This window comes from Triturus cristatus, chromosome 2_1 (genome assembly GCF_964204655.1).
Source record: "Triturus cristatus chromosome 2_1, aTriCri1.1, whole genome shotgun sequence".
NCBI classification, from domain to species: Eukaryota; Metazoa; Chordata; class Amphibia; order Caudata; family Salamandridae; genus Triturus; species Triturus cristatus.
Window position 1 is genome coordinate 898226654 of NC_140581.1, and position 27677 is coordinate 898254330.

General features: G+C 48.2%; 1 protein-coding gene across 2 annotated transcripts in view; it reads left to right on the forward strand.

Moving 5' to 3' along the window:
- The window catches only part of AGTPBP1 (ATP/GTP binding carboxypeptidase 1), a 1256713-nt gene that overhangs the window by 356538 nt on the left and 872498 nt on the right, over positions 1 to 27677 (forward strand). For both annotated transcript variants that reach the window (XM_085633101.1, XM_085633102.1), the window contains one exon: positions 16113 to 16176. In XM_085633101.1, the coding sequence (XP_085489227.1) occupies positions 16113 to 16176 (64 nt within the window). The remainder of the gene's footprint in view (positions 1 to 16112; positions 16177 to 27677) is intronic.

A 27677-nucleotide genomic window follows, 5' to 3' on the forward strand; every position in this document is an offset into this window, starting at 1 on the left:
CCTCTGGTGTGCATCTCAGCCCCAAGGAGGCCGGAGAAGCCTTGACTGACTCCAAGCCAGCGGGACCTCCGTTGATGTCAGTGCGACCCTCTGGATCTGTGATCAAAACCATATTGGCTCCAGAGCACAGCCTTTCAGGGTTCCCACCTGTGATGCCGATGTTTGATCCGCCTGTGCCTCTTCAAGGGTGGGGTGTCGACAGCACAGTTCTTGTGGTGCTACCTTCCTCCCCCTTCAGAGGATCCCTCTGCTATTTTTCCCTCGGGAGACAAGTATTTTGGTGATGTCTGTGATGACATAAGTGACACTACTCAGCCTCCTCAGGAGTTTCATTGGGTGTCTGACCTTGGTGAGGCTAGTAGCCTTGACTCTTCCTCATCCTCGGGCTTGTATTCCCCTCCTAGCCTTGCTACTGAGGCTAGCTCTGCTCTTGCTGAGGTTCTGCGGAGAGTTGCTGTGGTTCTAGAGTGGCAGGTCCCTTTTGCAGTTGTGGCAATTGATCCCCTAATTGGGGTACTTCATCAGGGCCAGATGGGGGACGAGCCTGTGCTCCCCTTCAGTGAAGCCCTCTTTGATATTCTGTTGGGCTCTTGGGCTAAACCCGTTTTAAGGGCCCCCATGGACCGGTCTATAGCTCATAGGCTCTGTCCTGACCTGCCTTTTCCGACAGCCTACTACGCACAGTTTTGTGGTTCAGGCTGCTACAGCCTCCCCTGACATCGGCACCCTTGCTGACATCCTTCCAGACAGGGAGTCTGAAAGTCTAGATGCTCTTGGTCGATATATCTTTGCTGCCACCAGTTCCGCTTTGTGGTCCCTTAATAGCGCTTGTGTTCTGGGACGTTTTTCTCACGTGTTCATGAGATTCGGTCATGGGCCTTCTCCCTCCGTCCATGATGTCACCAGGGACACTCTTACTCAGCTGCTCCAAGATGGCTGTCAGGTGACTAAAATGCTGATTCGCTGTGGCATGGATACCACAGATTTTCACAGCCATGGTTCTTATGGTAGCTCTTCGCCTGTGTGTCTGGCTATGCACCTCAGATTTTTCGGAGGCTGTTCAGTCCACCTTGCCTTTCGATGGTCAACCTCCGTTTGGCTCTCAAGCTGACTCCGCTTTACACAATTTTTGGGATTGTCGGGGTGGAGCAAAATCTTAAGCCCTGCTTGCTATACTGTCCATTTCTCTCTTTTCCCTGTACTAAGCTTGTACGAGGTATGGTCGCCTGGTTTTTCTTTTACATGTGAGCCGTTTGGAATGGTGCCATTGGGTTTTTTTTCACACTCACCTATATGTGGCACCCAGTGAGGTGCTCCCGCGACCTGCAGGTCTTTTTTATTGCTTCCTGACCAGTCAATGAAGACTTATGGTCCCCGTTATTGGGCCACATTTTGTTTTGTGGCTCTATTGGTCTCCACGCCTGTTGATGCAAGGTGTTTTTTTGTTTTTTCTACCCGTGTTCCGTGTGGGTATTCTGCTTGTCTTGTGCAGATGCACTGTCGCTTTGTTCCCTGTCCTCCAGGGTACTTTTTCGGTGTGCCCTGTGGGCATTCCTCCATATGTTTCTGGCACTTTGGTACTTCTTATTGGGGATGTCACATTGTATGCTGGTTAGGATGGTGCATGGGTTTTCTCCTTGCTCTTTTACCTACACTCTATCTGGTCCCCTTCTTTCTTAGCAGATGCAAGGAAAGAGGGCATGCTCTTGGCCTAGGGTATATTAGCAGCTCCGTCCGAGGCCATTTTCTTTCTTTCTTTCTTTCTTTCTTTCTTTCTTTCTTTCTTTCTTTCTTTCTTTCTTTCTTTCTTTCTTTCTTTCTTTCTTTCTTTCTTTCTTTCTTTCTTTCTTTCTTTCTCTCTCTTTCTCTCTTTCTCTCTTTCTCTCTTTCTCTCTTTCTCTCTTTCTCTCTTTCTCTCTTTCTCTCTTTCTCTCTTTCTCTCTTTCTCTCTCTCTCTCTCTTTCTCTCTTTCTCTCTTTCTCTCTCTCTCTTTCTCTCTCTCTTTCTCTCTCTCTTTTCTCTGTCTCTTTTTTCTCTGTCTCTTTCTTTCCCTTTCTTTCTCTCTGTCTCTTTCTTTCTCACTTTTCTCTTTCTCTCTCTGTTTCTTTCTTTCTTTCTTTCTTCCTCTTTGTGCTAGTTCCCGTTATGCACAGGTACAAAGGTCTCTTGTCATTTCTCTTTCTCTCAAGTGTCCTTGTGGATGTACCGTGTCCGTTTCTTGGCATGCCTGGTATATTTTTACTCTGCTTCTGCAATGCGCGAAGCTGTTATTGCTTTTGGATAGTGTTTTTGTGCTTTGTTTAAAATGTTTCCATGACCCTTCCTATACTTACCCCAACATTTAGTTACTGAACTGGTTGTTCTTCTCCATCGTGTGTTCCTTGACCACCCTCTCTTGGGTTGGTTCGTTCAGAGGTTTGGTACTCCTTTTGGATTCTTCTGGGAACTCGTGAGCAGGGATGAAGTTCCAACTCCTTGAGAGTTCGTTATCCCTTGGACTCATCAGTGGGAAGATGAGGCTCACTTTTGATGTCACAAGATGTTTGCTGGACACAGGCTGTCCTGTGGATTCTGGAGATTTCCTTTTGTTTGTAGAATTTTCTCTCTTTTTCTCCCTTGTCTTCCTCTGGCAGAGGTGAGGTTCTTTCTCCTCCATAGGCGTGGTGTACTATGGGGTTCTTGCTGTGTTTCAGTTATACCTTCTGACCCTTTTATGGGTCCTGTCTCCTATGAACACATTTCTTTTGTGGCCTCCACAATTGTTTTGCTGTGTTTGCTGACACTCCGTATGTTACTCCAGTTCTTTTACTGATCGGTTGGTTGTGGATCTCCACTTGTGGTGTTGGTCTTCCCACACTTTTTATTTTGTCTTTCTTCATGGCTTCAGCTAGACCTCCTTTCTGTCTAATATATTTATTTTTCTAAGTTTGAGACAGGTTGTCTGTAAAGGCCTCCTCTGTGTTGACCTTTGATCAACTTGCTCTTTTACAGTCCCCGATAGTGGTCTTCATTGCTCTAGTCAAGCAGGTTGTTTTTCACCTGCTGTTTTCCCTTGCGGTTGTCTCTCAGCCACCTGATTGTCACCATTCAGTCGGTAGTTTTGTTTTGTGTCCGATTGCTTTTCTTTTTCTGGGTGTGTGATATCTTCCACTCCCTCTATTCTATATGCGGTACCGTATGGTTGTTGCCAGCTTGCCGCTATCACATCTCGGCCAATGTCCACTGTTGTGCACGTTTCTGTGTACTCTTCTTGGGTATATTTTATTATACAGTGTATATGGTGCATTTCTATGTATTTTATATATAATATATATATCTAAAAGAAACACGTTAGTTATAGATTCCTTACTTTAGAATTACCCCCAGGCGTCAGACTGGATCCCGAAAGTTTTTTCGGCAGCAGTACCTCTGCACGTCGGAAGGTGGCGTTGGTCGGCTTCACGTCCGTCATTGGCATCGTGGCCGCTGGGATGACGCCGCATCAGCCACTTAGACGCCGCCCTCGCCCGCTGACGTCAGTTCTTTCTTTTTCCGCGCCAGCCAGCGCAGATTCGGGAAGAGCGGTACCTCAGTCATTTTTTGTTTAACTTTTTTCCGACTTTTGTCGACTTCTTTTTCGAGTCTTCGACTCCGATGGTGCACGAGGGATGCCTAGTTTCAAGGCCTGTGGTTCCTGTCATCGCATGATGCCGGTGACTGATCTGCACCGTGTGTGTCTTTTTTGCCTGGAGCACGACCATGACCCCAAGTTGTGCTCCGAATGCTGGTCGATGGCACTGAAGGCTTTGTGGGAGCGGTCCCGAAAGCTGGTTGAGCACCGACAGTCGGCTCCGTGCCGCTCAAATACCCGGTCGAGAGGGAGGTCGAGGGACCGGTCGCGGATCCATCACCATTCCGGTTCCAAGTCTTCGAAGTCTTCGTACTCTGGTTCAGGTAAGTCGAAGCATAAGAAGAAGTTGAAGAAGCATTGTTGCTCTTCGACTTCTCCTCGTCGGTCGGCCGATCAGACGAGACACGCGGGTGGTGCCCCTCCCACGGCTCTGCGCGCGGAGCCCGAAGACTCGAGTCTGAGTTTGTCTCCCTTTCCGGGACCCGGAGCGACTCCCGCCCAGCTTTGTACGTTTTACGAGGTGATGCATCCCTTCATTGGGTGTACTGACCACGCCGTCACGCCTTCGGGCCCCGCAGACTCGGTTGGGGGGCCTAGGTCTTCGCTGCCGGCGCCACATGCCCCACTTGGCTCCAGACCTGGATCTGGATCGGCGCCCGTTGACCTCGTTGCGCCTCGACATGGACGTGGAGCCGGACCGGCGTTCTCTGACGCCATACCCGGCGCCGATTGGGGTTTTTGTGCCCCTGTTCACTCCTGGAGCCTCTTTTCAACCTGAGTGGCATCCAGACGATGAGGGGGAGGACTGGGAGGGGTCAGGTGACCCTTTAACTGACCAGCTAGGTTCTGACCAGGACTGGAGAGAGGAACTGGGGGATGCCAGTGGTCTCAACACTTCCCCTGACCTTGGCATGTTGTCTCCTCCTACTGTGGCTACAGAGGAGGGAGCGTTGTATGCAGTGGTGTTGCGTAGGGTGGCTGAGGCTCTTGACCTCGAGCTTCCTACAGTGGCGGTCAGGACTAACCTCCTGACAGAGGTGCTTCATCCGGCTGCGAGCTCTTCGGAGCCCCTGCTGCCGTTTAATGAGGCTCTCACTGACGTCCTTTTGGGAACGTGGCTCAGGCCCAACACGGGGGCTCCCGTGGAGAGGATGATTGCCCGACGCCACCGCCCGGCTCCGGTTGACCCCACTTTCCTCTCCCAACACGCCACCCTGGACAGCTTGGTAGTCCAAGCCTCCACTTCCAAAAGCTCCTTCCCTACCTCTCCTGCCGAAAGGGAATGCAAGAAGCTGGACCACCTTGGTAAGAAAAGTTTCTCTTCCGCCAGCGAAGGACTGTGGTTTGTAAACACCGCATGTCTCTTGGGCCATTATTTCCACTTGGTGTGGGATATGGTGGCGCAGGTGCTGCGTCAGTGTCCGGAGGAGGCCCGGGCAGTGCTCTCCCAGGCTATTGCCGCCGCGAGGGATGCAGCGAAGTTTACAATACGTTGTGGGCTGAACCCCGCCGACTCTCTAGGCAGAACCTTTTCCACGTCAGTAGCGCTTCATCGCTATGCCTGGATAAGGTCCACTGGCTTTTTAGGGGCTGTCCAGAACACCTTGATGGACATGCCCTTTGATGGCCGTCGCCTTTTAGGCGACAAAGCAGGCAGTGCTCTAGAGCGCTTCAAGGACTCACGGGCTAACGCCAAGTCCTTGGGCCTCTCCACCCGCCCTGCGCAGTCTGCTTTTCGCCCCTTTCATGGCTACGGAAGGGGTGCCCTGCTACATCCCGCCCAGAGCCACAGGCCGCAGCACGTTACCCAACCTTCCTGCGGCCCGGGACGTGGGAACAACCGTCGTGGTTCTGGGGGCCAGCGGGCGGGCTAGTCCACCAACCCCCTCGCTGCAGCTGCCTCCAAACCCTCCTATTCTGACCTTTCAGGCCCATCAAACGCCAGTGGGTGGCAGGATTCGCCATCACCTCCCCCACTGGCGCACCATCACGTCGGACAGGTGGGTTTTGCAAATAGTCCAAAGGGCCTACTCCCTCCCCTTCGAGACTACCCCTCCAGCCATGCCACCGAGATGTCACCGCATGTCGGAGGATCATCTGGCCCTTCTCCAGCAGGAAGTTACGGCTCTCTTGGCCAAGGGAGCCATCGAGCACGTTCCTGTCCCAGAAGTAGGTCGTGGTTGTTGTTCTCACTACTTTCTGGTCCCCATGAAGGACAAGGGCCTGCGTCCTATCTTGGACCTCAGGGATGTCAATCGCTTCCTCTAGAAGGAGAAGTTCAAGATGTTGACGCTTGCTCAGGTCTTGTCTGCCCTCGATCCGGAAGACTGGATGGTGGCGTTGGACTTGCAGAACGCCTATTTTCACATCCCCGTCCTGCCGGCCCACCGGCATTACCTACGGTTCACGGTAGGCCACGAGCATTTTCAATTTACCGTGCTCCCCTTTGGCCTTACAAGCCACCCTTGGGTGTTCACGAAAGTGATGGCTGTGGTCGCAGCTCATCTGCGCAGATCAGGGGTTTCAGTCTTCCCCTATCTAGACGACTGGCTGTTGAAGGCGGGCTCGCCCCAGGCAGTCGTCTCCCACCTACAGACTGCGGCCCACCTCCTGCATTTGCTGGGGTTCTCCATCAATGTGCCGAAGTAGCACCTGATTCCCTCTCAGACGCTCCTCTTCATCGGGGCGGTTCTGGACACGACCTCGTTTCGGGTCTATCCTTCCGAACAGCGAGTCCGGGATATTCAGGCTATGATTCCGATCTTTCAGTCTCTATCCCGGGTTTTGGTCAGAATGACTCTGAGGCTGCTGGGCCTCATGGCCTCCTGCATCCTGCTGGTCGATCATGCCAGGTGGCACATGCGGGCTCTGCAGTGGGACCTGAGGTTCCAGTGGGAGCAGCATCAGTGGAATCTGTCCGATTACGTCCAGATCTCAGAGGGCACTACCCAACAACTGCAGTGGTGGCTCACAAACCAGGATTGGGTCAATGGCAGATCCCTCTCCCTTCCCCAACCAGAACACACGGTGGTGACGGACGCATCCCTTCTGGGATGGGCGGCCACATGGGAGAGGTGGAGATCAGAGGTCTCTGCTCTTCGGCGGAGTGTGGGCTTCACATCAACCTTCTGGAGCTCCGGGCGATTTGTCTTGCACTGAAAGCAATCCGTCCCTCTGTCCAGGGAAGAGTAGTGCAGGTGTTCACGGACAACACCACCGCCATGTGGTACTGCAACAAACAGGGCGGGTGGGGTTGTGGACCCTCTGTCAGAAGGCCCTTTGCCTCTGGACATGGCTGGAACATCAGGACATATCCCTGGTGGTTCAACACCTTACCGGTTCCCTGAACGCCAGGGCGGACGTACTCAGCCGCAGGTGCATAATGGATCACGAATGGCGTCTTCACTCGGAGGTGGTGCAAGGTCTCTTTCGACAGTGGAGAGAGCCTTGGTTAGATCTATTCGCCACCGAAGATAACGCGCAATGTCAGCAATTTGGCATGTTGGAATATCCAAGTCGGCGCTTGCTCGGCTACGCTTTTCCCTTATTGCAAACTGCCTCTCTGTCTGTGCGGCGTAGCCATCCTGAAGCTTTGCTGTTTCTCTCCCAAGAAGAAATGGGTGCTGGTTACTGATATACTGCATTCTCTCTTGATATGGGAAAAATATCCATAGTTGTTTACACATAGAATGCTGATGTCCCTGATGTCCCTGACACCCCCTGCCCTTGGCGGGGTCTGGCTTACTGTCTCTTCTGGTGCACCCCAGTGGTTACACCCTTATCCATGTCTATATTTCTTGGTTCCATTTGTATCAGTTTTCTTTCTTGTTTACTAGTCTTAAAGTATTCCTTTTGGCCTGATTCCTTTTTAAGTGTAGGAGGGCTTCATTTATTGATGGAATTGGGCATCAGAGTGGGTGGGTGCTTGGGACTCGTATCCAGTTGCCAATATGTCATGGGGTGGGTCCTGGTGGGTTTGGGCTGCCAGAGTGGGAGGGGAAGGGAAGGGGGGATTACTCACTTTCTCATTTTTCTATTGCATGGATGTTCTGTGAGATGCTAGATTACTGTGCAAACACAAGGAGATGATGGACTGAGTGCTGAAACTTTTCAGACACTCACCTCCAATCACAGATCTGGGTTGAATCCATCATCTTTCTTTAGCTCACTTTGCCACCCCTGAACAGACACGGCTATATGCAAATAAGTCTTGAACCTGTGCCTCATGGGAACAGTCCAGCCCAAACTAATCAGCCAGGTCTTCCCTGGACTGGAAACAAGCATCCTTGGATTAGTTTTGGGGTAACACCCTTCATCAGCCAGGCTAGCTTGAATCCAGTGGCAAAGTGAGCAAGGGACCCACATCTGGGCATACCCTGCCAATCTAGGGCAAGCAAAGCAAACCCAAGGAGATTATGGATGGAGCGCTGAAACTTTTCAGACATTCACCTCCAATCACAGATCTGGGTTGAATCCATCATCGTTCTTTAGCTCAATTCGCCACCTCAGTTCAGACACGGCTATACGCAAATCAGACTTGACGCTGTGCCTCATGGAAACAGTCCATCCCGAACTGCCAAGCCAGGTCTTCCTGGGAACAGAAACAAGCATCCTGGGACCGCTTTCGGGGTACCACCTCTCATCAGCCAGGCTAGCTTGAATCCAGTGGCAAAGCGAGCAAGGGTCCCATGTCTGGGCATACCCTGGCAACTTAGGGCGAACAAAGAAACCACAAGGCAATGATAGACAGAGCACTGCAACTTTTCAGACCCTCGCCTCCAGTCACAGATCTGGGTTGAATCCATCATCGTTGTTTAGCTCACTTCGCCACCCCAGTTCAGACCCGGGTATATGCAAGTCTTGATCCTGTGCCTCATGGGAAAAGTCTAGCCCGAGCTGCCAAGGATGTCTCATGAAACCTGTACATCCTTGCAGTACTTTTCGCTCAGTCACTCGTGCTCACTTTGTTTCAGAGAAATACGCAGACTAAACGGTGTGGACGTTTTCAATAAGCATTTTTTGAACCTGCATCCTTCTAGTGTAAAATAGGTGTGTTGAAACAACCATAAGACAGAAACAGATATAAATGATTATAAGCACCAACAGAGTAAATGGGTGGTAGATTTCTACCATAGTGCTAAAACAATGAATATATGTAAGCATATGAATACATGACAATAATAACGAGTACACCTACGATGCAACCCTAACTATATGTATCTAAGTATACCTAGCATGTATCTAGGTGTAGAGCTAAGAATCCCCCTAGGATAAAGCTAACCCTGTTACCGGGTGTAAGAGAATGAAGGACCCCTTCTTGGTCTCGAGATGGACTCCGTGAGGGATGTCAGACTACTGCGTGCTAGAGTTTCTGCGTGCAGGAACCTCAGTGTCTCGCGTCAGTGTGTCAGCATGGAAGGTTTTCTCCTCTGCCTGCCCCAGCAAAGATATGGTGTGTATATACCCGAAATGTACCCTCAGGGGTCCTACCTTCTGTGTCATTTTGGCTGAGGATGACGAAGGGATAACCCTTATATATAGTTATTATGCAAAAGATGGTAATCCTGCTGTAATTCTGAGAATACTCACATAATAAATGAGGTTAGTTTTCTGGGAAAGCCACACAACATTTATGCAGCACCTTAACTAGGTAAAAGGTCAATGTCAAAAACCGTTATGTAGTACACTGGCAGGAAAAATGTAGGTGAAAGGCTAGGCGACTACCCAGGCCTATATAGTGGTGCATTACAAAACATAACAGCATATACCTTAATCTGTTCCCCAGGCTGCGGGTTGGAATGTCACCTGAATGCTGCTCGTTATTCCTCTGACACCCAAATGATGCCGACGACTGATGTGTAACCTTGAACGTTTGAGGACTAGGCGTTTGAGAAAAAAGTGGCTCCTATTATTGTTCCTAGACTGGCACCATATAAGCATAGCCCTCCTGCAGGAAATGCACCGGGATAATTCCTTTGCAAAAGGTGGGGTGCACACTATGTATCCTCATCCTATTCCTCCTACACCACTGGGGTCACTATCTTAGCGAAAAGAAGGGTTCCCTTCACATCAGTTGGACTGTGCACAGATACACTGGGACACTACGCCATCCTCTGGGGCTGGCTGTGTGGGACAGTGTGATTATTGTTAACCTCTGTGCCCCAAATGTAGATGACCCAACCTTCTTTGACACATTATGGGGAAGGGTCCTCGCTACACACCCCAGCACCCTCCTGTGGGTGGGGACTTCAGTTGCACCCTCCTGAACGGGCTGGATATACCAAGGCCTACCGCCAGCCTGTCCTCCTCAGCTTCGAGACATCCCACTGAGATAATGATGGATCACAGCCTGTTGAATGTCTGGAGGCATAGTCATACGCAGCTTAAACAGGGTACCTTCCACTTTGCTGTTGGTAGTACATGGGCTAGAATCGACTACTGACTACTGACTAGTGACTCTGGATGTGGGCCCTTAGGTTAAACATCTGCCTAGGATGATACCTGATCATTCTCCTGTATTGTTAGGAGTAAAGCCTCCTGGGTTGCAGCCCATGGGCAACACTGGTGTTTTAAACCAGAGCTCCACCTGGACTCAGTGTTTGTGGAGGAAATGCACACTCATATTGACATATTCCTTCAGATCAATTTAGGGTCTGTGGCAAGTGTGGGGATGGTATGGGAATCTTTTAAGTCTATGGTGAAGAGATTCTACTTGTAAAGTGGGGGGGGGGGGTGGAATTATTTAGAGCACAACTGGATAAATTAAAGCATGGCATTGATGAGTTGGCTGCCAGAGTCCCATTTCATACCACCCTGACACTTGCTAGAGACCAGATGACTGAGTACTCGAAGTTGGCAGGGCAGGAGTGCTGCTTCCGGGGGAGATATGCTAGGGCCAGAACATATGGTGAGGGAGATTGGCCCAGCAAGATGCTGGCCAGCATGGTTAAAGTCCCCTAGGCGGCTAACTACATTGTGCAGGTGGTGGATGGCTCTGGTGGATGTCATCAGTCCACGGATGCCATTATACAATCCTTTCATTCCCATTATTCACAACTGTACACTTCGGGAAGGGGGGATGGGGGGAGATGCTCTCAAGACCAGGTGATTGCGGATTATTTAGGGAGCACTGCTCTCGGCTGGCTGAGCAACGCTCAGTGCGAGTTCTTGGCGGAGCCCTTTACACTGGATGAACTAAAAGAGGCCACCCATAAGCTCCCTATGTGCAAGACTCCTGGGCTGGACGGGCTACCTGTGGAGTTATATAAGCGCTATTCTCTCATATTGTTACCTCACCTGCTAGCGGTGTTTGAGGAGGCCCAGCAGCAGCATATACTCCCCCATCCATGCAAGAGGCCATAATAGTTACGCTTTTGAAACAAGGAAAGGACCCTCAGTCCTGTGAATCCTATAGCCTGTTGTCCCTTATCAACTGTGATACAAACATAATGGCCAAATTAATCGCCAACCGCCTCAATCTATTGTTATCCGATGTGGTCCGGCTGGACCAATCAAGTTTTGCGCTAGGTTGCTCAACTGCGCACATTTTGCGTACCCTCTTCACTATACTTCAGGACCTAGACGCTGATGTTAGTGTGGTGGCGGTGTTCCTGGACCTCTCATGCCTTTGACTCCCCTGAGTGGAGCTATTTGTTTAATGTTGTGGCTAGAATGGGGCTCCTGCAGGTCTTTCTGAATTGGATTTGTCTACTGTACGCGTCACCTGTGGCGAAGATCCGTATTAATGGACAGATGTTCCCTTAGGTCACTATTACTCAAGGTACGAGACAGGGATGCCCCCTTTCCCCTGTATTATCTGCATTGGCACTGGAACTGCTGGCAAGCATACTTAGGCAGCGCTACACTGACCATGCAATCCGCTACACAAGTCGGCTGCTCCTTATCTCTCTGTAGGAAGATGACATGACTATACTTGAGAGACCCAGCCACGTGCTTCAATAACATACTGAGAGAATGTATTCAATATGGAGCTCTTTCAGGGATTCCATATCAATTGGGCTAAATCTGTCCTCTTCCCGCTCACCCGCTCACCCCAAAATACATCCCAGAATGTCCACTAGAGTGGTCTAGTGACACTTCCAAAAACCTTGGAGTATAGGGGCATAAGGATATGGACGCAGTAATTAGGGAAAAGTATGTCTGTGTCTTGACCAAGATGACCGAGCAGATCACAAGATGGCTGTCTCTCCCCGTGTCACTTACAGGAACAATAGATCTTATCAAGATGGTGCTATTACCAGGACTATTGTACCTGTTTACCAATATACCTTTGCCACTGACTCTGGCTCTATTCCAACAGATTTGAGATTTGTACGCAGTTTGTAAGGCTCACTTGGGCAGCAAAGAGGCCCAGGATATGATGCTTCACTCTTGTGCTCTCGTTCCACCTGGGTTGATTTGAGGCCCGGTCCCAGAGCTGTATTATCTATGTGCACAGGCGCACTTTGCGCACTTCTGGTTCTGCCCAATCCAATATCTCCTGTGTTTATTGGTGGAGAAGGGCGTAGCCCATCCATCACTATTTACATTTTTGCTCTATGCCCCAATTTGTTGCTACTCTCTTACAATGTAGACAGTGGCATTTACCTCTAGAGCCTGGTCTGGGTAGTCCAGCTGAACAGGCAAGAAGCTGCTGAATTTCTTCTCGCTTCTTTCTATCACCATTCACTCCTCCCTATCACACATGAACCAAAAGCGATTGCTGAACTCCATGCACGGGGACTTGACACCTGGGCTGATTTATATAAAGATAACTAATTGAAGTTACTCCCTGACTCCTTTGGAGTTGGCAACACACTCTTCTTCTATCACAGACTGAGGTGGGGAGGGGGGACGGCGTACATACGGTCACCCCGGTCTTTCTGCAAAAGCTTTCACCTAGTCACACCCTGGAAAAACTCCAATCAGTCCCAAACACAACTCGATTAGCTTATACATTGTATGCAACATCATTGGAGGAAACTATCTTAAATCGCTTTCTGGCAAAACTTAGGTGGGAGGAAGAGCTGGGTCTCGATATACCAGACAAGATGAGGCGCTTCTGCTGTGGGCAAATGGGTAAGATATCAGCCAGCAGTTGGCTGCACATTACTCATTACAAATATTTACACAGGGCCTACTACACGTCCCAAACCCTTCACAAATTTGTATAGCTTCAGGACTCTAGGTGTGAACGATGTAGCCAGGAGGAAGCAGGTTTTCTGCATCTCCTGTGGTAGTGTGGTGGCGTCAGTAAGTTTTGGCGAGAGGTCCTAACAGCCCACTCTGAGATAATGGAACTTGACATACCGCATGACTCCTGGGTAATACTGCTAGGATGGATGTCGGATGTGCTCCCTTCTTTCCTTTTCTGTACAGCCTTGGCCCTTCTGCAGGCTCAACAGAGTGGCCTACTGCTGGGGTTGTGGCAGGTCACCTAAATATAAGCAGTAGCTCTATTCTCTGATCTATTGTAGTGAACAAATGGAACTATATGCAGAACAGCTGCTGCTCACTGCTTGACCCAAAGACATTTGGAGCCCACTTCAGTGCTACTTGCGAGCACTTGACGCTTGTGGTGACGGCACAGGAGGGGAGTAAATGGGTATGCCGAAGCGGAAGTGGCCTGCTCTGTGCAACAATGATTGGCAGTGGATCAACTTCGGGGGACTCTCGGGCCTGATCTTATGATGCCCGCTGGATTTAGAGACCCATGATTAATTTACTACTTATTAGCTTAATGGTCTCCCTTAGCAAGTGGAGTGCCATTTTTTACCTGATCTGTATCCTGTAGTTCCGTTCCCTTTTTTGTTTGTAAAATGAACACTCAATAAAAATATATTTTTGAAAATAAGAAAAAGATCCTCTCGCTTTCAGTCGGTCTTTGGTTGTTTGCCAGGAGAGGCTAGCGAAGAGGGGTGGTGTGGCTGTATCAGAGGTCTTCTTTCACCCACACATTCATCTTTCAAGCGTCTGTGCTTTGGGTCCTGGCACTCCTGATGGTCTTCCACATACCCACATATTCTCTAGAGCCCTCTTGCTCCATACCATGGATTACACAAACTGTATCTGCTGTGGGACTCCTCTGATTTTTACCTACCCAACCAGTCTATTCTCCAGTAGTCTCCTCCCCAGACGACACTTTAGTGCACTTCTGATACATCAAGATATATCACATAGAATGAGCAAAGCAAAAAATAACTGATCAGATTTCACCTTAATTTTGTTCTTTGTGCTTAGACTATCTGGCCTAATCACTGTTCCCAGTGCTGGGCTCTATTATATCCCAGTCCCCCTGGAGAAATCTCTTCTTTAACTTGCCACTTGTTGTCATTTTGTGCAGTCTGGTCCACCGCTTATCCCATTTAATCTCTGAATGAAGACTTTTCCCAGCACACAGTGCACCAGATTCTGTGAAGGAAACCGTCACCCTGGAAAGCTCATGAATGTCACATATTAAATACAAAAATGTGGCTACTAGTACAATATTTTAAGTGTGATCCACCGTCTGAATTGTAGAAGCACATAATGCTAAATTCAGTACTTTTTTCTACATTTCTACATCATCTTCAGTGCAGCAAATGGAGTAAGAACATGTGAATGAACAAAAACTATTAGCAGGTGCCTAGTTCTTCTGATCTGAAGAATGCGAAAAGACCTCGAGAAGAAGATAGAGTACTTCAGAAAGCTGACTGTCTTTAATCTGGAGTTACCTCTTATCTTTGACAATTTCAGAATGAGGCTACTCTTACGTGAACAGTTTGGCTAAACGTGCAATGTACAGCTGTAGAATAAAACATGATCGGGTGCTTAAATGTGTGTTAATGTTCAGTAATGCTTTGGTAGCACTTTTAACAGGTATAAAAATGATTTCACATGTCCTTCCTTTCTTAAGCAACTTTGTCCCCAGAGTAGGGGGAGAGGTCTAGTCCTAGTGCAAGCAACCTTCTAGAACTATAGCATGGCCACAAAGGAGAGAGAACAGAGGTAAAGGTTCTCAGGAAGCGGAGTGAGGAGAAGGATGAAAGATTAAGTGGGTTGGTTCATTAAAAAGAGGCATGTTTAGCTAGTGCAGTAGCTACACATGCTCATTAGCACACATTTAAACACATTTGTATATTGGAAGCAGTATCAGTCATTCATGTTCAGCTAACATTTTACTATATTTCTTGGAGGGCCCATCCTAACACCTTAACATAAAGGCAATGAACCATATATGCCATTTTAAACATTGTGTTCAACTGTATGCATAGTATTACTGATGCTAAACAATTAATTTCCTGCATCAAACTGTGGCACAGCAAACTGGCTGTTGATCTTACTTGTCTTGTGGATCAAGTAAACAGGCAGATGTGTTGTTCTTGACCTCAATCATTATTTCCTAGGTGTGGGGCGACAGGAATTTCACAAAGTTGCAGAGAGAGGGGATGTCTGCCATGCAATCAAAAACATAGAGAACATTATGTAATGTTTGACACTAAGAGCTGAACTGCACTAAGTTTGAGCAGACACACATTAACGTGATTGGATCCCCTCCAATGATCAGTTGCTGTAACAATTCAGCAGTGGACTAGTTGATGGGAAATCCACACTCAAAGCAATTGCCCCTATAAAAAGACCTGTGCTTCAGAGTTTTTGTGTCCTTGTTCTTTCCAGTAGTGAGACAATAATAAGATTTAGTAAGCTTCATGTTATATAAAAGTCTGTGCTGGGCAGTGCTGCTAAGATATGGTTACAGTGTAACTGAAGATACTCGCGACTTAACTAATGTGGAGGCAGCTAGCCAATCCTTGTAAAAAACTGGGCGAGGCTAAAGGTTGTTGTATCACTGGTGCAAATTTTGGTCAACCTTGGGGTGAAGCATTTCTCACCTGTCAGATTGTCCCTTCACCAGTAGACAACCTTTCTGTATTCTATGCATCTTAGAAAGGGTTATAATAGTTAAGAGATGGGAATATGGTTGATGCCTGATTAAAAGAACTGTAACCACTTCCAACACCCTATTCCTTCAGCTTTGTTAGAGCAATGTGTGAGGTTTTGTGTTTGCAGGAATTAGATCTGCCCAAGCACAAACTATTATTTTCAAATGTTAGCTCTTCACTTTGAATGTACCCTGTTGTTTAAACAGTAGTATACCACGGAAGAAAAAAATATACAAGCTCAAATATACTTTGTGTTTATCTCTAAGTGTTGTGAGTGTCATTTGGTGCAGCTAGAATATTGTGATAAATGATTTAAAGTTATTTGTTAGATCGGTGATATCAATACCAAGAAAAGTAAATAGGTGTCATTTGTGATAATAAACAAAAAAACACAGTTAAAGAATACATTATTATAGTCTCCTCCATGCTTAGAAGTCCAATTTTTTTCTGAATATATTGTATTCTGAATGTTGTTGCGTTACTTGGATATCACACAAACTCACATGCAACATTTTGTCAAGAAGAATATTATGTACACATTTGGACATGCTTTGCAATTATAGTATCTATTTTCTTTACAGAATACAAAAGATCTTCAGACTTCACTAAATATCCTGAATATTCTTAATGAGTTGGTGTCAGTGGGTAAGTTCAAAGACAATCAAGACTTATTTTAATGCAACTTTTTGTCTGACAAAATGTTAGTATTAACCCTGTTGGTGTATTAAAAGAAGATGAATGGAAACTGAAAGCACTGTTCCCAACCCAGATAGTTTTACCGGAAGTCATAAAGCAAACAGTTACATTACATGCATAATTTATAGAGATCAATGATAGTAATTGGGCTGACATTTTAAATAAGACCCACCTCAATCATTTGATTTTGTGTATATAACTCTTTTAACCTTGTTTGCCATTTTTGTTTGGAACTCTAACAGTAATAACAAGACAAAAAAGACGAGTTTATCTAAAGAACATATATTAATACAGCTTGAGATTTCCTGCCCCACTTCAACCTTCCAATTTACTTGGGCGCGTTCTCCTTCCTAAGTTTAGAAATCCTAAAGTATTTTGGGTTTCAGCACAAAAACGGTGTTAGATTTCGAACTCGTGAAAACCTTTTGCTCTAATATTTCTCTCAAGACATGCACTAGTGTTTTCCCAGAATAAGTTATTCAAATCATTTCAAAGCTATTATCATATAATCATATAATCGGTATTGGCAAGGCTACATCATTCTATACCTTGAAGTCGAAAATTATTTGCTATGCAGAAACAAAATATTTAGAGTTGTCAGGGAGGGAATGGTGGTTCAGTTTCCAATATATAGCATATTCCGAAGCTATTGAAACGTTTTGTCAGTGCCAGTGCCTCAACCATCTTCCAAAATGAGCAGTCACTTGCTTAGCTGCCTTCATAAGTCACCACGTTATTTTTCATATGGTATGTTTCACACATTTCAATACCAGATCCATCACACCCTAATTAAGCACCCCAAACAGTTCAAGTCTGGGGTAATCCAGAGTCTCCCATGCTTTCTCACTAATGTAGTATTATAGATTAGCTCTCTAACTCCTGAAAAAGCGGTGTGTAAGTGGTTTCTGCAGATCAAGTGAAATTCTGGAAGTGAGAACTGTGGCTACAAAGCCAGAAGTGATGATTTTATCTTCCACCGTGCTTTCAGAGAACATTACCCAGTGACTATTTTGGGCACTATGCAGTCTTTCATTTTCCTGGAACTTAATCTCTACCTTACACTGATGGCAAAACACCATTGGAGAACTTGTTGGAGATTGCCAGTCAATCATTGTCCCTCTACTGATCAAATGGACCCCTATGTATAAATGACCTGAACTCATTTATGTGGGAAGCAGGAGACGGAAGAGAAATTAAGCATGCCTTGGTGAACAGCTATACTACCCCATGTGCACAGCATGTTTTATGTGGGAATGCTAATAGCCTTTTAATCAAGATATAGCCATCAGAGCCCCGTCTTTCTATGCTTCCACTATATTCTTCTCGATTTTGTGTCTAACTTTCCCCCCATTCTCAACTAAGTTGTTTTGCAGTATGAATCTTTTCTAGCTAAACATGCTGTGCAATATTCAGTCATGTAATGGATACATCCAGAATACTTCACTTAGTGTCTCTCTCTCTTTTTGTTTTTGCTGCTGGGTGTCATCAAGGACCATATGATGACGTCCGTTTCCTTGTGAAATCTGACATATGCCACAGAAGCCGCTGTGTGTGACCGCCATTGTCAGATTCTTTTTTTCGCCATTGAGTGTGGTAGGATGAAGGCACTCCAAAGTTTGGAAAGTGCATTGACTTCTCATCAAGGGATATCACGAGAAAAGGAGAGAACGGATTTGAAACACTGAAGCAAACCGGTAGGAAACCTGTTGTGACGATTTTTTTCGCTGAAAGATTACTTTGGAGACTCAACCATGCATTCAGACAATGTGCTTCAAGGGAGATGGAGAACGCTTCCTTGTCCTGTTGCAAGCTTCAGCTGAAAACATTGAAAGCTACAGAGAATCAACAGTGGGCACGTATGCTATGATGCAGTCGCAGACTTCACTCTAGTACTTTGGGCTATCCAGTGATGATGAGGAGAAACAGAGGAGACCGAACTGGCACAGGGAGACGGTCTGAGACCGAGAAAGAATTTGTGCACATCGTGAAACGAGAATGTGGCAAGAAGGTGTCGAAGGGGGTGGCGAAGCCCAGAGACACTAACAAGTAATGGTGCACATGTGTGTCGGGTCTGAGCTAACTAAACAGACTCAAAAGTCCACGAAGTACCCCCTGATGCCAAAACACTTAATGATCAAAGGGAAGCAAAAACATAAAGAGCCCCAGGGGTCCAACGCTAAGCACATTGCAGGAGACAAACCATCAGAGTCAACTTCGACCCTGAAGGGTGATCAAGAGAAGTCGAAACAGGTAGAGCAGAAGGAAACTCCGACACCAAAAAGGGAGTTGGTGCTGACTCTCTCGATGCGGACTAATGGGTGCTCAAGGTCAAGCGCAAGAAACGTCAACTTGATGTTGAAATCGCAGCCCTGTTACAAAAGAAGTAAAACTTTAAAGAGTGATCTTAAGGGCTCTGTATTCTTTCAAGCCACAGGAGGGCAGAGGGATGGAGAAAGAGCAAAGAGAGCTTGAACAAGCTCACACAAGAAGAGGTGCGCAGGACCTTGACGCTGATTCTTCAGAGAAGTGTTGAGGTACAGACAAAACCCTGTTTCCCTCTGCAGGCCCTCATGCCAAGCCAGAGAAAAAACCAAGTGATCCCAAGCATTGGACCACAGAAAGGATACATTTCAAGAACCCACTTCTTTGAAGGCTGGGACTCCTTGAGTTGAGAAGAAATGTAAGCACTAGTCCCAGGATCCACTGTTTATGAGGGCAGCACATCGGCTAACTTGATAATCGTCAATACAGCTGAAAAAATGGGTAAAAGCTCCCCATCCACGCAATGAACCGCTGATAAAGTAATAGGGTAGCGTTGGTAGGCAGAATAGTGGGAAGGGTTGGCTGTCACCCAGTGGAGGATTGCAAATTCTCTAACACTTCCTAACCGCTATGCCCACCAGCAATGGGAGGACATTGATGATCTGATGCAGCATCTCCCAGAGCAATATCAGAAGAGGGCAAGAACAGTCACGCAAGAGGGCAGATGATATCAAACACATGCCTTATGTCAGTTCCTAATACAGTGGATACTACAAGTAACCAGCAATGGGAGGAAATTGAAGATCTCATGCATCTCCCAGTGCAATATCAGAAGAGGGCAAAAACAGTCACACAAGAGGGCAGATGATATCAAACACATGCCTCAAGTCAGCTCATACAGTGGACACTACAAGTATATATGTTTCTGATGGATACATCTGCCAGTGGATTCCTCACCTTGTGAATATCCCCTGCGCCAGCAACATTTCGAAACTTTTGTAGCAGTCCACGCCGATGAGGTCGAAGACGACGTCACAGAGACACGGCTCCGCTCGCGACTCCGCTGACGTCACCGGCTCCATAAGAAGACCTCGTCGGCGTGATGACGTCAGTTCCCTTTTTTCCGCGCCGTCGACGCCAACGGATTTCGGGAATTGCTGTTGGTAGCTTCACTGTTACTTTGTGTTTTTCTGGTTTTCTCTGTTTCTCTTTCGAGAAATATGTCGACAAGGAAGTCGGGCTTCAAGCCCTGTCGGGAATGTGGCAAGCACATGTCAATTACAGACCCACATGAAGACTGTGTTTGGTGTTTCTCGTCCGACCATGATGTGGATGGTTGTTCTTGTTGCCGGAAGATGAGTTCTAAGGCTCTTAAAGAAAGGGAGGCAAAGCTTTTCATCGCCAGGATGAAGAAAGAAAAGAGAGGAAGGAGAAAGTCCAGGTCGAGGTCGAGATCGGCGTCCAAATCGACTTCGGGACATGCTTCGAGAGGCAAGAAGCATAAGAAGAAGAGGAGGCATTCTTCACGGCATCACTCCGATAAGAGTTCGGCTCCGAAGTCGCCGGCTCGGCGTCGGAGGGAATCCGTGTCTCCTTCTCCAGTCCCGGCCTCACCTCTGGTTCCTTCTTCTCCGGTGGCTTAGCTGGCTCCGGCTTCCTCTCCGGTTCCGGTGATATCCCCGACGCCGGCTTCATCTCCGGCTGCGGATTCATCTCCGGCTCCGTCTCCGGCCCCGGTTGAGGATCTTCCAGTCCCGGGTGAGCCTGCGACACCGCTTATTCCACCGTCGGCGCCGGAAGGCCAGAGTCCGGTGATGCCTGACCAGTGCCCTGCCTTCCCTGGACCAGGTCAGGACCCCTCGCATTATCTGAATGTGATGTATGGGGTGTTTTCGAGGGCCATGTATACCACTGGTGCACCTGCGGGTCCGATTGGTCCAATGGCTTTTAACTTGGGAGTGCCGCAGGTCTATCCTCAAGCTCCATTCATGCCGTTCTTTCAAGCGACGCCGTCTTCGCATCTGCCGGCGCCGAGGACGTCGACTCCGCTTCCCTCTTCACCGGCGCCGGCACGACCTCGTTCGACGCCGGCTGCTCCTGTGGATCCACGTTCGAAGCCGCTGCCGGCGCCGTCGGATTCGAACACGGCGCCGCCGACGCCGCTGGTGCGGATTCGATCCAGAAGGACGGCACAGAGAGTGGTGGATGAAAGGAGGTATCTTTTGGAGGAAGCTGAACCTGAAGAGGGAGAGTTGGTTGAGTCAGATGAGGTGTATGAGGAGCTAAAGGACGCAAGTGGTTTGGATTTGTCTCCCGAGTGGGAGATCACTCCTCCATCAGATGAGCCCTCAAAGGATGCAGCGCCGTATCATGCGGTTATCAGGAAGGCTGCAGAGCTGCTTGATCTCCAGTTGCCAACTACGGAGTTGAAGTCAAATATATTTACTGAGGTATTGCATTCTCCTACGGCAGTGTCCGAGCCATTGCTTCCCTTCAATGAGGCTATTGTTGACCCTGTGTTAGAGGTCTGGCGTAAGCCTTTTTCTGCTCCTGCGGTTTCCAAGACTGTTGCTAGGAGATACAGAGCAGCCCCAGGGGACCCTGAGTTTTTAACATCACACCCTTCGCCTGAGAGCCTGGTGATTCAGGCAGCTTGTTCGGGGAAGTCCAGGGGTGCTTTTCCTCAGGTGCCTGGTGACAGAGAGGTTAAGAAACTAGATCAGTCGGCCAAGAAGGTCTTTTCATCGGCCAGCATGGCACTTAAGTCGACAAATGCAACGTGCCTCTTGGGACGATATGTGCATGCGCTTATGGATTCGGCTAAGGAACTGGCGCCGAAACTGTCTGAGGAGGATAGGGCTGGATTCAATGAGATCTTGTCGGATGCCCAGGCGGCTGCACGCCAGGGGATCCAGAGTGGATTGGACACGGCGGATTCGGTGGCGAGAGTCATGGGATCTTCTGTCGCCACCAGAAGGAGTGCATGGTTAAGATCTTCTGAGTTTTCACAGGATGTGCAATCGACTCTTTTGGACCTGCCATTTGATGGATCTGGCCTGTTTGGCAAAAAGGCAGATGCTGCTCTGGAGCGATTCAAAGACAGCAAGGCAACAGCTAAATCTCTGGGCCTGCAGTCTCAGTCGAGGGGGTCTTTTAAAAGATATAGAGTGTTCGGAAGGACATCTTTTCGAACCTATAGGCAGACCCAGCAGCAGCAAGGTTCCTCGTCTAGAAGTTACAGAGGAAGAATCAGGGGTTGCTCACGTGGCCGTCGGCTCTCCTCCTCCTCTTCCTCCTCCTCTTCCTCCTCCTCAGCTCCTCCCACCACCGCAAAGCAGCCCTAGATCCGCCATTCCGGATCATGCTGGTCCTGTGGGGGGCCGGCTTACCCATTTTCTGCAAGATTGGGAGTCTGTAACTACAGATCTCTGGGTTCTGGATCTTGTAGAAAATGGGTACACCCTTCCCTTTCGGGAGTTCCCTCCGAATTACCCTCCTTGTTAAGGTGCTTGCTCGGAGGACCACCGTCTTCTCCTACAGGAGGAAGTCCTGAAGCTGTTTCAAAAAGGTGCGATAGAGGTGGTTCCTGAGCAGGAGAGAGGTCGGGGATGCTACTCCCGGTATTTCCTGATTCCCAAAAAGGACGACAAATTGCGTCCGATACTGGACCTCAGAATCTTGAACTTTTACCTGAAACAGGAGAAGTTCAAGATGCTCACCCTTGCGCAGGTTCTTCAAGCGCTGAATCAGGAGGACTGGATGGTGTCGCTCGACTTGCAGGATGCGTATTTTCACATCCCCATCCTGAAGTCGCACAGGAAGTATCTCCGGTTTACGGTAGGGTCGCAACATTATCAGTTTGCGGTCCTTCCGTTTGGTCTTACTTCGGCACCTCGAGTCTTCACGAAGGTGATGGCAGTGGTGGCAGCCCATCTCAGAAGGTCGGGGGTCTCGGTTTTCCCTTATTTGGACAACTGGCTGATCAAGGCGGAGTCGCCGGAGAAGGTGCTGCGTCATCTGCAGGATACAACTCAGCTGTTGTACAAATTGGGTTTTTCGATAAACGTGCCCAAGTCTCACCTGGTGCCCTCTCAGCGCAACCTGTTCATAGGTGCGATACTGGAAACTACTGTTTGTCGAGCATTCCCTCCTCCTCAAAGGATTCTCGACATACAGGAAATGATTCATTTATTTTACAACGGAGTGGTCGTTCCAGTTCTGAAGGTCCTTCGCCTGCTCGGTCTGTTCGCCTCCTGCATCCTGTTGGTCAACCATGCACGCTGGCACATGAGGGCTCTCCAGTGGTGTCTCCGCAAGCAGTGGTATCAGCACAAGGGAGATCTCAGGGAGTCTGTGAGGATCTCCAGAGAAGCTGCAGCGGATCTATCTTGGTGGAGCGTGGAGGGCAATCTGTCCCAAGGAAAGTCCTTCCATCTACCTCCATCGGTGACAACAGTGATAACGGATGCATCCACCTTAGGGTGGGGTGCTCATCTGGGGGATCTGGAGATCAAGGGTCTTTGGTCTCCAGAGGAAAGGTTGCTTCACATCAACCTTCTGGAATTGCGGGCGATTCGTTTGGCGCTCAAGGCCTCCCTTCCCTTCGCGGTCAGTCTGTTCAAGTCCTGACGGACAACACTACCGCGATGTGGTATATAAACAAACAGGGAGGAGTGGGGTCTCTTTGTCTCTGCAGAGAGGCCCTGCGTCTATGGTCCTGGGCTCAGGACTATCAGATTTGTCTAATGGCAAATCATCTGGCCGGGGTGCTGAACGTACGTGCGGACAGTCTCAGTCGGCAGTTCTCCGCCGATCACGAGTGGGGGCTTCATCCGGAGGTAGTTCGTCACGTCTTTCGGATATGGGGAACTCCTCGGGTGGACCTGTTTGCCACTTACGAGAATGCTCACTGCCCATCATTCTGCAGTCTCCAGTATCCGATGCAGGGAGCGTTGGGGGACGCGTTTCAGTTGAGTTGGAGCTCTCGACTCCTTTACGCGTTTCCTCCCATCCCCTTGATTCCTCGGGTTCTGAGGAAGATTCGCCAAGACCGGGCTCAAGTCATATTGATCGCCCCGGATTGGCCAAGAAGGGTGTGGTATCCAGATCTTCTCCACCTCTCCTCGTGCCCTCCGCTCCGTCTCCCTCTGAGGGCAGACCTCCTCTCGCAGTCGGAGGGGCAGGTTCTACACCCCCACCTCCAGAGCTTACACCTTCATGCCTGGAGATTGAACGGGGCAACCTGAATTCTTTCTCTCTCCCGCCAGATGTGGTGGATGTTATTTTATCGGCCAGGCGACACTCCACCAAATCTATATATTCATATAGGTGGTCTAAATTTGTGCTTTGGTGCGGAGAGAGGTCCATTGATCCCTTGAAGGCTCGTCTAGCTAACATTCTACAGTTTGCCCTTTCTCTTGCTCAGCAAGGCTTTGCTGTGGCTACTGTGAAAGGATATTTATCGGCTTTGTCGGCTTTCCTTTGTTTGCCGGATCAGCCGTCATTATTCAAATCACCTATTGTTCTTCGTTTTATAAAGGGTCTTACAAACAAGTTTCCTCCAACTCCTTTTATTATGCCTCAATGGGACTTAAACCTTGTATTAACTTATCTTATGGGTTCTCCCTTCGAGCCCTTACACAAATGTCCCTTGAGGCTGTTGTCCTTTAAGACAGTATTCCTCATTGCAATCACCTCGACAAGGAGGGTAAGTAAGCTTCAAGCTCTAAGTTCAAAACCCCCATTCTTGACAGTTCATGCTGAATGAATGGTACTCAGGACCAGGGCTGTGTTTTTGCCTAAGGTGTTATCTCCCTTCCATCTGGGGCAGTCCATTACCCTTCCTTCCTTCTATCCTCCCCCTCACCCTTCCAAGGAGGAGGAGCGGCTTCACCGCTTGGACCCTAAGAGGGCGGTGAGCTTCTACCTGGACAGGACAAAGGACTTCAGGGTTGATGACAATCTCTTCGTGGGCTTTGCTGGCTGCAGGAAAGGTCGAGCGGTGCACAAGCACACCCTTTCCAGGTGGATTGTCTTGTGCATCAAGATTTGCTACTCCCTGGCTGGTAAGGAACGTCCGGAGGGTTTGAGAGCTCATTCCACTAGAGCAAAGTCTTCCACGTCTGCTTTGTCTAGGGGTGTTCCTGTGGAGGACATTTGTAGGGCGGCAACTTGGGCCTCCCTCCACACCTTCGCAAAACATTATTGCTTAGACACCGAGGTGAGGAGGGACACTTTGCGCGATCCGTCCTTCAGGACTTTCTGGTATAGAAGGGTGGACACCCTCCTCCGGGAGTGGGGACTGCTGTGGAATCTATTCACAAGGTATGGAATCCACTGGCAGATGTATCCATCAGAAGAACAGGTTACTTACCTTCGGTAACGCTTTTTCTGGTGGATACAGTATCTGCCGGTGGATTCCTCACTGACCCACCCACCTCCCCGTTGTCCATCCTTCTATACCTGTAATTCTATTGATGGTATTTCAAATGTGTTTTGTTACTGTCAAAGGCATTATGTTTTTTCTTGTGCCTTGCTATTTATTCTCCACACTGTGTGTGTTGCTTTGCATATCATGTACTGTGTATGCTGTGTATATATTGCTGTCAGTCTGTCCGTGTGCCTCGAAGGCACGGAAAAAAGGGCGGAACTGACGTCATCACGCCGACGAGGTCTTCTTATGGAGCTGGTGACGTCAGCGGAGTCGGGAGCGGAGTCGTGTCTCTGTGACGTCGTCTTCGACCTCATCGGCGTGGACTGCTACAAAAGTTTCCGAATGTTGCTGGCGCAGGGGATATTCACAAGGTGAGGAATCCACAGGCAGATACTGTATCCACCAGAAAAAGCGTTACCGAAGGTAAGTAACTTGTTCATTAGGAAACACTGACAAGACACGCCTGGCTAACAGTTTTGGGGTTCAAGCTGAAAGTCCAAGCATTTGTCATCAACATGCTCTACAAAGGAAAGCATCTGGTTGGACCGGCATTCTCAGTATTCACGAGAGCTCTGGCATCGAAAGAGCAAACTCGCCTTTAATAGCGGGGCCAGTGCCTGACAGCGAGAACTGTGATTAAACTAAATGGTCATGATAATGTCCTGTATACTGCTCATCTCACAAGCCAGGTTACACAAGTGCCCCATCCAAGAGTGGTTTCTAAGCAAATGGTCACAGGCCACGTGGAGTTTGGAAGATGTAGTAGTTGTCACATAGACTGTGTAGAAAGAGATACAGTATTGTAACATGAAAAGCAACACTGTAGGAAGACAATTCAATTCTACAGCTTCCATAGTGACCATTACCACGGATGCATCACACGCACAGTACGGGACACATATGGGAAGCCTGAACATTAGAGGGACATGGAACCCTACAGAACAGTAAAACACATAAAAGTGAAAGAACGCAAGGTAGTCTTCCTAGCGCTGAAGGTTTTTCATGCCCAGATCAAGGGGTAAACAGTACAAATAAACAACACAAGGACCATGTTCTACCTCAAAAAGAAGGGATGAATGAGATCATATGTACTTTCTAATCTGGCCCTGGATATCTGAAAGTGGAGCATTCAAAAACACATGTCTAGTGGCGGTATGCAGTACAGTGATACTAAACTAAGAAGCAGACAGCATGCAGGGAAGTTCCTAATGGGAATTAAAAGATCAGAAACTACTATGAGTGTTTCAAAATGGGGCATACTACATATAGATCTCTCCAACAGAAGAAAATGCTAAATTACAAAGCTTCACGTCCAGGTAACCACATCATCTGTCAAGAGGGAATGCCTTATTGATAGGCAAGTCATGGAAATTGCATACGCTTTCCTCCATACACGTGATCCTATTGGTGATAAATAAGCGCAAACAAACACCAATGACACTAATTTTGAATGCAATGGGCAAGGCAGATGTGGTACTTGGACCTCATGGAGATGTCACAGAGGGCTGTATTAAAACTACCACGTTCACAGGACCTATTGACAATGCAGGAGAGACGGGTATGTCACCTGGAGCCAACAGGCCTCAGACAGGCATGTTACTCCTGAAGACGTAACGTAAAAAGTGATAGAACACTCACTACTATTTTTCTACAAATTCAAATGTGGTAATCCTTTTGTCGAGTGCACATGAATAAAGACTACCTAATCTAAAGAGAAATATTAGTGCCTTAACCATTCTTTGGATCATCATTTATAACTTTTTTTTTTTCTCAAACAAATTTTATGTGTCAAATCATCACATATAACGCAGAGCTCTGTGACCCAGAAGCTTCTGCAGCATCAATATACATCAAGTGAATTTGACCATTTTCATGTGTATTCAGGAGAAAATGAAAAGCAGTGCAAATGAAACATTAACCCTAAAACTGTGACCCCACCAACCCGTCCATTCCAGAGCAACACATCATATCAATAACCACAGTTGTAACATGTCATCTCCTACGAAGCAGCTTTCTGCCAGACATTTGTGAAAGGAGGTCATACCGGGTCTCGGTGGCGGTCCACCAGTGCTGGCTCTAGCTCCGGGCCATGATAGTCTTCCCAGCACTTCCAGATTTTAAAGTGCTTTCGGGGACACCCCCTGGCCAGAAAGATTGGGGTCTCAAGACCCATACAGAAGTCCAGACCATTTTTCCAGGCAGAGACAGAGGGTGCCACCTCTGCCTTCCAGGCCCTAGCAATATCCCTTTTAGCTAGGGTACATCCCAGAAGCATGAGATGGCGCTTGTAAGTGTTGCCCCTACCCTTCCATGACATGCAGGAGGACCAGCTTCGGTGTGCAGGGAAGGTCCCACCCCAACACTTCAGAGAGACAGGCCATCACCCCCCTCCAGAATCGCGCCAATGCGGAGCAGTGCCAGACGGTATGTAGCAGGGTACTCTCCTCATGTTCACATCGGAGACACACAGGGGAAGCCACCAAGCCTGCCCTTCACAACCTAACCCTGGTATAATATACCTGATGGAGGTATTTGAACTGGATAAGCCGTAGGCTCATTGCGATGGCCGCCCCTCGCGGAGAGAGGCCAAAGCCTCTGTCCAGTTTTCCTCCTCCACGGGACCAACATCGCCCTCCCATTTCTCCCTCAAATACTGCAACGATGGGGAACTATGCGTGACTAGGGACTGGTATATTTTAGGGATTTTGTGGTCTTGGAGGTCTCCCATAAATACCTTGGCCTCTACCGGACTGAA